General features: G+C 37.8%; 1 protein-coding gene across 1 annotated transcript in view; it reads right to left on the bottom strand.

Moving 5' to 3' along the window:
- myripb (myosin VIIA and Rab interacting protein b) overlaps positions 1-13232 on the bottom strand; it is a 70797-nt gene that overhangs the window by 28702 nt on the left and 28863 nt on the right. Inside the window, exons 4-6 of the mRNA XM_017453443.3 lie at positions 8968-9104; positions 6481-6561; positions 3652-3749 (exon numbers count right to left, since the gene is read on the bottom strand). Coding sequence (XP_017308932.2) covers positions 3652-3749; positions 6481-6561; positions 8968-9104 — 316 coding nt within the window. The remainder of the gene's footprint in view (positions 1-3651; positions 3750-6480; positions 6562-8967; positions 9105-13232) is intronic.

Genomic DNA, 13232 nt, shown 5'->3' with positions numbered 1-13232 from the left:
GGCCTGGAAATGGCAAATAACATAGCAAAATTTAAGAGAAAAATCAAAATGGCTGACTTCCCATTGAGTTTAGGGCATGGGTTCAAGAGCAGTTTTTGTTTTGGCATCTTACACATGTTTACGACATGAATGCCTTAAAATCACATGAATGCATGAAAAGAAATTAAATAAAAATAATAATAAACATGCCGAAAACAATTTAAAGTTTTTGATTTGATGCAGGTCTGATGTGTGTGCCAAGTTCATGAGTTTTCATATATGACAAATGCCTAAAAATGGGTGAATGTTAAAAATAAAAAAATTATACTATATATAGCTGCAAGCAGCGATGACAACCCCAAGCCTTGGCGCCACCACCACCTGCCACTTTAGGTAAACTGTGCATGGCGGATAATGTGCATTTAAAGTGGGGAAATGGAAAAGAACTATGTCAAAATCATTTGAATACACCATATTTACTGCAGTCAGTTGGTACCACTATGGAGATGAACCCCAACAGTCACATCAATGAGATCATTGAAATTTAGATAAATTTCATGTCATAGAATCTCATAGGTTAATATCTAATAAGTGTGAAGTTATCATTTGCAGCTCAAGATTTTTTAAGTCCAGAAATCTAGTATTTATCTCAAGTTTTTTTTATTATTATTATTATTTTTTAAATATATATTTTTATTAACCTAATATTTAAACTAATTACATACGTCGGGGTTACCCATGTAACCTTGTTCCCTTAGAAGGGAACAGTATGGGACTGCCTCGCGCGCGTGACCGGTATCTGGAGCTTGTGTAAAAAAAAATCATGCCTATCTACTTATAGGCCTGCCATGATCAGGTGACGTGGTAATTAAGCGCCTCGCATGATATATATATATATGGAACCTGTGAACCACGCCGCCAGCTTTATTATCTTCAGCGAGACTGCATGGCTGTTGTTTGTGTGACAAAAACGCTTCATTTCTAATCGATATTTTCTCAAAATCTCTTAACTTTTCAAATTTTTTTTTAGAGAAAAAGATAAGAGAAAGAATTCAGGAAGTGTGTCACGGCTTGCTCCCGTTTCATCACGGGAGGAGACGGACGCGCTTCCTGTGTGAAGTGTTTGGGCGTGGAGCATGCGACCGCAGCCTTCGAGGGGTCTGACTGTCAGCATTGTGAACATTCCACGATTAGGCAGCTCCGCTCTCTTCTCGTCCGAAGGGAGTTGGGTTTCAGAGCCTCGCGGCTCTGGGCCGGCCACTGCCGAGGCAGCCAGCCGGTTAATGTCGTGGGGTTCACGTATGGAGTTGGAAGAGGATCCGGAGACGAGCGCTGCTCTATCGCTTGCTCTGTCTTCCGAGTCCGGCTCTCCGCCTGACTTTGGAGCTCGCGTCGCGACTCCTCCTTCCGCTATGGAAAGCCAAAACACCCTCGCTGACTCCGAGGAGTCGGTAGAGGGTGCCATTGCACCAAAAACCAACAGCAGCTCTCAAGCATATAAAGAGCTGCAATTACTAGGGCAGTTGAAAAGTTGAATATAGACTGGCCCCGGGAAGAGGACGTGGATCGTAGCAGGCTGGATGAGCGCTTCCTTTCCAGTGAAAAAAAAAAAAAAATAAAGCTGTTATGCTAAATGCAACGCCAAAGTTCCCTTTAAAAGGGAACTATGTTGTCAGTGCTCTACATATGAACTGAGTCTATGCCTGTATTTTGTTATTCAAACTTATAGAAAAAGACAAGGCCTAAGAGATTTCTTAACCTTTAATGCAGGCCAAAGCACAGCAATGAAAGGGTTAAACTCTAAACGATCAAAAGTGTAACTGACACACACACACACACACACACACACACACACACAGAGAAAGAGAGACAGACAGACAGACAGACAGAGTGAGAGCACAGATTGCTTTACCATGCTCAGACTGTTTAGCAGTTGAGCCAGAAGATTCAACAACATTTTAAACCAAAAGAAAATCTATACCGTGACAGAAATTAGACATGGATTATGTCTAAATATACATCCAAATGCAATACCTACTAAAAGTTATTATACCTGAAAACAGTATTCTCAGCAACAAGTTTTCTGAACCCTGTTTAAAAATATGCCTATGTTATCTAGTGGTTATATTGTGTATATACTTCGATTTTAGTCATTTCTTTCTTTCAAATGGATAGCACTAATATGCCTATTTTTAATTTACACATAATTCTTGGATTGAAAAAATAGAATACAATGTATTTATTTCTAATATATGTTATGTATTATTTTATATACACATACATGTTGTATAATTTATTGTTTAGAATATATGAGACACTTCCTGTTTCCCCTTTTGTCATTATTGTAATCTCTCGCCATGGCAACACCGTTCAAGATTCCGTTCACAATTTAGCATCTTCAATGTATTGGCATTATGTGGAAAATGTTTGGTGTGAATCATATAAACCCCCTAGGAGGGGTACTTAAAAATTCAGAGACTGATTTTTTTTTTTTTTTTTTTTTAAACCCACATTCAAACCAAAATAGCTGACTTCCTGTTGGTCAGAGCTAATGACTGTAAATTAGAAAGTTGTCTGGCATTATGAGAACAAAATATGTACAGACTGCGGTGACTGTAGGTAAAACTGACCCCACAACTTTAGTCAAAATGGGGTGCTACAGAGCCCCTCCTCCATGCCCATGTCTAACACTGGCGTGTGTGCCGACTTTCATTAATTTTTAAGCATGCTAAAAGCCTCAAAAACACCAGCAAAGAGTATTTGTTTGATATCTTACCATGGCAACACTAAGATATCAAAAATCCTTTAACAATTTTAGATCAGCCATGTCTTGACATTATTCTGACCAAGTTCAAAGCGTTTCGGGTAAATATGAGAAGATTTTAAAAGTTTGTTTTAAGTTACGCACTTCCTGCTGCCAGTTGGTGGTGCTATGACTGTGACTCACAGTAGTCACATCCATGTGATCAGCCCCTGTAACCAAACATAGAGCTCAAGTTTGATCTAAATCATCATTGCATGCAGAAGATGAGTCTCTTCCTGTTTCCCTTTTTTGCCATAAATGTATTGCCTCACCATGGTGAAACCATCTGAGATATCAAAAATACTTTCGGAGTTTAGCATCTTCAATGTCTTGGCATAATTTTTATCTATGTTTTATGACAATCACATGAATCCTCTAGGAGAGTAGTTAAAAATGCAGAGCCTGCAGTGGCCTAGTGGCTGACAACTCTGACGTGTGCCGAATTTCAGTTTTTGAGCATGTTAAGAGCCCCAAAAGCCCCTGAAATTTAAAAAATAAATAAAAATAAATAATCCTTAGGAAAAAAATAGGGCCCTGCACACTTTCAGTGCTTGGGCCCTAATCATCTTTACGAAAATAATAGGTCCCTGTGCACTTTCAGTGCTTGGGCCCTAAATACTGAATGGATGGATGGAGGTATGTGACAGGTGACTGAATGACAAATTTGATAAGTTGATGAGTGGATGGATGATGGTTGAACACTGTTGGAATTGATCTTTTGAATTAATGGTGGATGGATCACTGGATGAATAGGTTAATGTGTGGATATATGAATATGTGGACTGATGGATGGAAGGATAGATAGATAGATGGAGAGGTGGATGGAGGGATGAGTGGATCTATAAGAGGAATGAGCAGAAAAGACGAACCAGACTGTCCCTGTAGCCCTCTGCTTTAGTGATCGCTTCCTCTATGGCCTCTTCAGCAACACGTAGGGCAACAGTGAGAGTCTCTGCTATGCTGTGACCTACACACACACACACACACACACACACACACACACACACACACAGTCACATGCACACAAACACACACACGTGCACAGATGCATGCATACACACACACACACACACACACACACACACACACACACATTGCATGAATTTCAATAAATCAAATTTAAATAAGTGAAATGATATGTGGCACAACTGGACTGTACCTTTGATTCTACAAACACACTTACACCAATCAGCCATAACATTAAAACCACCGATAGGTGAAGTGAATAACATTGATTATCTTTTTACAGTGGCATCTGTCAAGGGGCGGGATGTATTAGGCAGCAAGTGAACAGTCAGTTCACTCAAAGCTGATGTGTTGGAAGCAGGAAAACAGGTAAGCATAAGGATCTGAGTGATAAGTGCAAAATTGTGATGGCTAGACAACTGGGTCAAAGCATCTACAAAATGACAAGTCTAGTGGAGTGTTCTCCAGTGCAGTGGTTAGTACCTACCAAAGGTGGTCCAAGGAAGAACAACCAGTGAACTTGTGACAGGGTTGTGAGTATCCAAGGCTCATTGATGTGTGTGGGGAGCAAAGGCTAGGAGGTCTGGTCTGATCCCACAGAAGAGCCACTGTAGCACAAATTGCTGAAAAAGTTAATGCTGGCTATGATAGAAAGGTGTCAGAACACACAGTGCATCACAGCTTGTTGTGTATGGGGCTGTGTAGCTGCAGACCGGTCAGAATGCTGACCCCTGTCCACAGCCGAAAGTGGCTACAATGGGCACGTTAGCACCAGAATTGGACCATGGAGAAGAATGTGGAGTCTGATGAATCACATTTTCTTTTACATCATGTGGATGACCAGGTAAATGTGTATCACTTACCTGGGGAAGAGATGGCACCGGGATGCTCTATGGGAAGGAGGTAAGCCGGTGGAAGCAGTGTGATACTCTGGGTAATGTTCTGCTGGGAAACTTGGGTCCTGGCATTCGTGTGGATGTTACTTTGACACATACCAACTGCTTAAATATTGTTGCAGACCAAGTACACCTTTTGTGTATTCCCTAATGACAGTGACCTATTCAGTAGGATAATGTGGCCTGCCACACTACAAACATAGTTCAGGAATGGTTTGAGGAACATGAAAAAGAGTTCAAGGTGTTGACTTGGCCTCCAAAATGCCCCAGATCTCAATCCAATCATGAATCTCCGGGATGTGCTAGACAAACAAGTCCGATCCATGGAGGCCCAACCTTGCAATTTACAGGACATCAAGGATCTGCAGCTAATGGCTTGGTGCCAGATACAACAGCACACCTTCAGAAGTCATGGAGTCCATGCCTCAATGGGTCAGAACTGTTTTGGTGCCACAAGTGGGACCTGCACAATATTAGGCAGGGGGTTTTAATGTTATTGCTGATCGGTGTATAAAGAGTTCATATTATATGGAGATTGGAAGCTGACAAAAGTATTTGAGTTTCATATATTTAAAATTGTGGTGCTTGGAAGTGAATTTCTATATATCTGCATAAATATGACCTAAAACATCATCAGTTTTTCACACAAGTCCTAAAAGTAGACCAAGAGAACCCAATTAAACAAATGAGACAAAATAGTATACTTTGTCATTTATTTATTAAGGAAAATGATCCAATATTACATATCTTTGACTGGCAAAATTATGTGAACCTCTAGGTTTAGCGGTTAATTTGAAGGTAAATTTAGAGTCAGGTGTTTTCAATCAGTGAGATGACAATCAGGTGTGAGTGAGCGCCCTGTTTTCTTGAAAGAACAGGGATCTATCAAAGTCTGATCTTCACAAGATATTTTTGTGGAAGTGTTTTATGGCATGAACAAAGGAGATTTCTCAGAACCTCAGAAAAAGAGTTTTTGATGCTCATCAGGCTGGAAAAGTTGACAAAATCATCTCTACCACCAATCCACAGTCAGACAGATTGTGTATAAATGGAGGAAATTCAACACCATTGTTACCCTCCCTAGAAGTGGGCTACCAACAAAGATCGCGGTGTCGAGTCAAAAAAATGTTTTGCCATGCTGCTCGTACTGAATTAAACCATCAGTACACCAGTGAAAGATTTAAATGAAGCTGAGTTGACGAAAAGTATATATTGGACAGAAAAATATTTGTAGAGTAGTATGTTTCATATCCAGTTAATGTTAATGAGTTAATATCATAAAAAAAAAAAAAACTGGTATAGATTACCAGTTTGATGTTCAATGATGAAGTAGAAATGCTTTTGTTTGTGGTGAGTGAATGTGAGACTAACAGGAGGTTTTTTAGAATTCAATGTTAATATGAATTAATAACATTCAATAAGTTAAGAAATCTTACTTTAATCTTCAGAATTTAGTTCATGTGTTAATGTTAATTAGAGTCATGTGTTTTCTGTTTGAGACCAGTTACTGTGAAACAACTTGCTGAAATGGAGAGAATAAAGTTATTTGCATTTCTTTCAGAATTGTGGAATTAATTATTAATTTAAAATGAGGCATAAAAGGCAGAACTATCGGTATCGGCTGAGAAATTTAGTATCGGTGCATCTCTGTCACAGCGTTTGAAACCTTTTTTGTGATCTCTATGCCTTAGCCTGCCAAGCTAATATATGTATGTGTATGTGTGTTTATATGTATATATATTGAAGTATATTGTTTGGAAAAACTGTTGGTCAGTTTGCTAGCACACATTACACAAACATTACACAGTACACAATACAGTACACTTTAGGGCTTACTTTCACTTTGCTTGGAGAATGCCGAGTCACTGCCACACACACTGCCATCATTATCATTGCTGCCTTCAGGGGCACTCACCTCTGGATAAACATGGACAGAGAGAGAGGAGACAGTCTCAGAGGGTGACAGAGTATTAAAAATGTCACTGTAAGCTTTATTTTGTGTAGTATTAACACCAGCATATTGCTAATGGTTGTGTGTAAGCCATTTTTTTTTCTTACACAAATGCTTACTCTACTGCTGAGGTCAGGAAACTTTTCAGCTGGAAAAAACATAATGACCAAAAAAAAAATTTTTTCTTTAAAGAGTCAGATAAAAGTTAACATATTTTTGACGTTTTTATATACAACTTCTTCATCTTATTATTATTAGTTATTATCTTTACTATTATTGCATAATTATAAAAAGTCGTAAAGGAAAAAAAATACCATTGCACATTTTGCATTTCTTCACCTAATAGGTCTGCAGGTGGCACTTTGACTTCATTTAATTCAATACAAGATGCAGTACATAAGTAAGAGTAAATTGAACACTGCTTACCATTAATATGAGTTCCAAATATGCAAATTTGTCTGTCCATTCTTTCTGGAAAGAAGGATACTTGTCGTCTTTGTTTCTTTTAGCCATTTCACCTTTGTTAAAAAACTGAAAACAGACTGGCTGTGTAGTTTTCAACTGATTTATGAATTAGACCAGGAAATTACCGCTCAAATGAAATTTGAGCTTGCTGTGCCACATCACAATTGGTTGGTGTATACATGACAAACCGTCATCGATTATGAATTATGTAATATTTTAAAATATGTAGAGTTTTAATTGAATTGATACACTAGCTTTCATCATTGTTTTTATTGTTGCCATAGGAAATCACTGAAAGAGCCATACATGGCTCGCGAGCCAGAGGTTTCCAACCCCTGCTCTACTGCTTCATGGTACTCCCTCTTAACACAAACACAGCTCAGGAGCAGGCAAAATCCTTTCCTATTTCTTACAACCGTCTTTCGAGGATGTTCAACTCCACAGAAACTTAAATCTAAAATATAAATACTGACTGAATTATTTTATTGGTAACAAATAAAAAATTACTAAATGTTGGCATATGTAGAGATGATCAAATATTTATGTCACGGATGGGAATCAAACCAGGTGTGGTGCTGAAAACCCAGCTCTCTAACCACTTCAGAGAGATACTGGAAACAGGATTTTGAGAAATATATACAATCTTTAATGTCTTCATAAGGGAGCACAAAAAAAGCATCCAATGCAGGGCTGTAGCAGGTAGCTACAAATGTAATCAGGGGTGAAACACAGGACAGCTGAAAACAATGGTGTCACACATACGGGAAACAACCAACGACAGTGCAGGGGCGGAGACAGGACATAAACCACAACAAAAGCACGTGTCCAAAGTAAACAAACTCAATGTCAGTGAAGACCCAAAAGCATCGGGCTTGTGCAACAAGCTCGCGCCTTGGGTTTCCGAGCACGCTGCAATACTGCAGCGCTGCTTGAGGGGAAATCGGGACAAAATGTGTGTGCCTCGTATGTCTGTTGCAGTAATTAAGGAATTTAATATCATGAGTTATTATGAAACAAATCATGGGCATTGCAAAAAATATTCAGAGGATGAGAGGGCAGAGAAACTGAAGCATCTATAAGCTATCCTGTCAGAAGCTGGGTAATTTATCAGAGGACATGAGGCACAGTACTTTTCTAGAACTTATACATGGTAATGCTTCAAACCAATAAGCATGGAAAACCTGTCGTGAATTCTTGAAAGGGTCGTTGACTAAACTGGTCAATGTTATTTCTTCCGAAAAAAAGCACAAATTTATGAATACCATCTTGTGCATCACAGCTACAGCTGTCAGGTGATATCCTGCTGAAGTTATTCCCCTAAAATTAAATTTACTATATTGGAGCTTTAAAATAATATTTTGGTAACTTGTATATTGATGTGTCTAATCTGGACCCTCTTGAAAAAGGTTTGGACACCGCTGCCATAATGCATCCATAATTGTTAGATTACTGGAAGTAAGTGAATATTATCTGGAATGAGGTGAAGGGCACATTTCCGGGTAGAATTGCACCTCAGACTACAAACATGGACTCGGTGGACTACAACAGCCACGCACCACACTCATTGTCATGTTCAGTCACCCAATTTCTGATTACACATACCTGGACTCACTTACCACCACACCCTATATAAGCACACTCACCAAACACTCACTCGAAATATTTGTTCAGCTCTGTTTATACAACTGACATATTGTACCATTCACTGCAACTGTCACCTTCTGTCATCTTACACTGTTTAGTAAATAAATACCCCCATTTTTATGGCACTGAGCCAGATTAAGTTTGTTAATTGAATAAAATGTATTTTTATTAAATAAAAATAAGTTTGTTTTTCATAGAAAAAACTTTCCTCATATTGACCCACATATTAATACTGTGCACATGTGTGTGTAGAAATAGCCTACCTTGCAACTCTGATAATGCTCCTCTCTCAATAATGTGCTTCCTATAGAGGGTCTTGAGGACTTTAGCACTGCCGAACCTCTTAAAGCGACTCTTGACGTTGTTATAATACCACTCCAAAGACTGGGCCCTCAGGAGTCTGTACACACACATACACACACAAACACACACACACACACACACACACACGTGCACACACACACACACACACATAAGTAGGGAGGAACAAAAAGCATAATACCATTAACAGATTCAGGTAAACAGGAATCAAATTGGCAGTTTGGGGTTTTCTCTAAAGTTAGCATTTCACTAACAGCTCACAGTTTCATCTGGACTTTAAGTAACCAGTGACTCCACCAAGTGGAATTGGTCCCCAGATATCAAATACAATTAAACTTTTTATGTTAATAATTCTTTTCTAGTTTTTGTAGAGTTTGACATTAATCAGACTGTACTATTCCATATTTTCTTTCCAAACAGAGACTGAAAGCTGATGAAATAAAGTTCCGTGGTCTACCATATGCTTGATTTGAATATAGATAATTCACAGTAAACAATGCCCAGAACTAAGGACATTTAATAAACTGATTATGGATCTATTAACACCATGCTCACAGCCTTCTTTGCTCATATTTACCAAGGGTGCCAATATTATTAGAGGACACTGTACGTATTTATGTTTGTGAGAGCATTGGAGCGTGGTGGTAAAATCACTGAGAAGTGAAAGAAAATAAAAAGAAAAATAAGGAGCTCCCTTTTGAGTTGTCCCAAGCCTGCCTCCCGTCTCCTAATTTCCTGTCAAAACCGAGGGAATGCTATAAAATAAAAGCATTTTTTCAATTTGCAGCTGTAATAATTCCAACTATTTGAATCAATAATAATCCCATTTTTATAAATCAACAGCAAAAATCCATGACCAAATTTAGCTTTGTTTCTTTTGCCATTGTAACATGAAATATATTTTCTGTTTGTAGTGAACACATTAACACAAGCAGACATCAAGATGTGATGTGATTATGCTGTCAGTTTCTAATTATGGTAGGAATACGGTGGTATATGGTCTTATTTACAGCTTCTAATATTGTAACCACTTGGTGAACTCGTTTGGTTGAACATTTCTGTTTAAAAAATCCTGATCTGAATAATTTCCTTTAGACTTTTAAAGATCTTTATTTTTTCATCTGCCTCATAAATATAAGAAATAATATGTGTATTACTATAATGCAGAGACTAAATATAACAAGACAAGTATAATGTTTTTATAAAGTAAAAACAAATGAAAATTACAGGCATAATTGTTTACAAGGTCCTTAGGGTTCCCCTCTGGAACAACAATCAATCTCATTCAAGCTCTATCATAGGAGATTGGTTTGAGATGTGTGTGTGTGTGTGTGTGTGTGTGTGTGTGTGTGTGTGTGTGAGAGAGAGAGAGAGACAGGGAGAGAGAGCGCCTTGGTATTTGAAATGCAAAGTCTTTTTCTACACTTTGTGTTATGTAAGCTGTAATTTGTTGCAGGTGTATGACTGCTGTGCTGGGAAATGTCACTGAGACAGAAATGGAAGTAGACAAACACAAAGTGGCTCATATACAAGAAGCAGAGGATTCTCAAACATCTGCCAAGGGTGATCTCCCACCTAACTTCTGCAGATACATCAATTTCAACATGGCCCTGCCTATCTTTCAAACAGTATCACATCAACTGAATTGCTGCAAATCAATAAAAACCAACATCGATCGTCTTCATTTGAATGTCCATGCAAGATGATGTTCCATAACCACTCCATAACTGTGTTTTCTTTTCACTCTTACACTCTCCAATCCTCAGTTTCACTTTCTTAAGTTCTCCTTCTCCTCTCAGACTAACGTAACATTGGTACATTTATGCTTACTTAAAAAAAATGGGGTGGGGGTGGGGGGAGTTAGCAGACTAACTGAGATGACTGAAATATTTTAAGTGACCTCTGGTCTCCTGTTTTTAAACTTTGGATCTCTCTCTCTCTCTTTCTCCCATACTGAGTTTTGAGGCATGACTTCAAGGCTTATAGAAGAAGTGAGATTATGAGTGAAAGACATTCATTGTAGGTGGTTAAAAAACTGAAAAAGAAAATTAAATGAAGAAAAATAATTTTCTTCAAACTCATCACCAGACAAGATCAGGCTTTATGGAGCCCTCAACAAGAGACACACAGAAGCAACAGCTAACCTTTTATCCTGATGGAAGATTACTACAGCAACATGGTATCACAATAGCAAAGTCATAAGAAGTCACACAAAGCAGCTTATTTAAAGAGCTATAAACAAATATTAGGATGAGAGATGTGTTTAGCAGTCATATCTTATTTTGTGAATGTTTTGTATGAAATTCTATGAAGATGGTCTTGCTTGTTCATATTCAATTTTAGTATGACATTGAATTAGATAAACATGCAGGGGCAATGATATATTGGCTTAATGCAAGGAAATGGCTTTATGTAAGTGGGTTCATTGTAGTACTTATAGAATAATGTTACCCCATCACAGTATGCATATGTACACTTTTCGGGTTTTTCTAGAGTTCTTTGGTTAACCCCTAATATCCAGATTTACATCCAGATTTTATATATATATATATATATATATATATATATATATATATATATATATATATATATATATATAAACATTTAAATACAAGTTAAATGTGCAAACAAAACTGATGTATATGTAAGGTCATATCTCCACAGCAGTGTGTTGTATTCAGGCCAAACTTTATACCTTATATAAACTTTATATGAAAGACCAGCACCTATGGGCCTCCAAGATGTTTTCTCTAAATTAACTTCTGGTGGGCACCATAAATTCCAAATTAATAAAACTGCTCATAACCTTCAAGCTGCTCAACATTAAACCCCAATTCTTCTTTCTGTTGATTTCCTGGAAGGTGCTAAGTGTACTCAAACATGTCTCAGGAGCTGTGTGTGTGTGTGTTTGAGAAGAGGAGAGTTATAGTAGTGCATTTATTTATAGTATATAGAAATAGAATCAAATGAAAATGTGCAAAACAAGGATTTAAAACCATTTTAATTGATTGTACCTCTTTAATTGCTGTGGCACCATCTAGTCTAGCTGCTCACACACACACACACACACACACACACACACACACACACACACACACACACACAGGCATGCACACACATTATCAGAACATTATCAGCTTGATGTAAGTGTAAAGGTGTGCATGGAATTGTTTTTTAATCACACTCTGTTTCCAATAGAAATCCTGCTGCAGTTATTTTTATTGTCCTTTAAAACTAAATATAATGTAAATTAAATCTTTGCAGTGTGGCAGAGTGAATTCCATCATGATCAGTGCTGTGTCAAAGAGTACTTTATGTGCTGCAGGTTACGCATTACTATCCAATCCCAACAAGCTAGTTTAGTGCAGTGCATGCCAGCTGACCAGCTGACAGGCCAATCAAGACTTGAACTTTGTGCAGAGTTCCACATATAAAAAAAAAAAAAAACATCACAGACAATACTGTAGACATACCATCCTCCATCCATGGAAGGCCAGGCGTTGAGATATGAGATATGAGCTATGAGGACAACTCTGTTAATAAATTTCCACACTACCACATAGTCTAAGTTTCAGAATCAATCATTTCAGCTGCCAGGTTGTACACACAAGAAGTGGCACATACTTAAATAGTGTAATATGATACACAGATTTATTATTTTAAACATTTTTTTCTTTATTGTTGCTGTTGTTTATCAGCATTTAACTGCAGTAATAGAATAGCCTAAAAAAGTGATGTCTTGAATCAGTTTTTTGCTTTAACTATGGAAAACATCACTACGCGAATTCTTCTTTTCAGTTACTAGTAAAAATTATCATATATGAGTCATGCAACCCCTTAAAAAACACACACCACAATGTGGCCATCTGTGTTTGTACAGTGAAAGTGAAATATACAAAAGTACACACAGTCTTACACAAAAATTTAAATGTTGAATGGGTCACAGAAGGTGCTAACACTCTGTACGTGTGAGAGTCTGTTCTGTAATGTCTGAGTCAGCATAGAATCCATAAACAAACAATCCATAAACACACACACACACACACACACACACACACACACACACACACTTGTCTTACTATTCTTATGGGGAAATCTCATTTACATTTATTAATGGGGCTAATTAATGCTATGCTGGTACCTGAATCTTACCCTAACCTTAACTTCTGTAACCAACAGGGAGTCTTTTGACACTTGTAAACAGATA

The sequence above is a fragment of the Ictalurus punctatus genome, chromosome 23 (genome assembly GCF_001660625.3).
Source record: "Ictalurus punctatus breed USDA103 chromosome 23, Coco_2.0, whole genome shotgun sequence".
Classification (NCBI taxonomy): Eukaryota; Metazoa; Chordata; class Actinopteri; order Siluriformes; family Ictaluridae; genus Ictalurus; species Ictalurus punctatus.
Note: the sequence above shows the minus strand (reverse complement) of the source record. Positions and strands in the feature narration are given on the sequence as shown.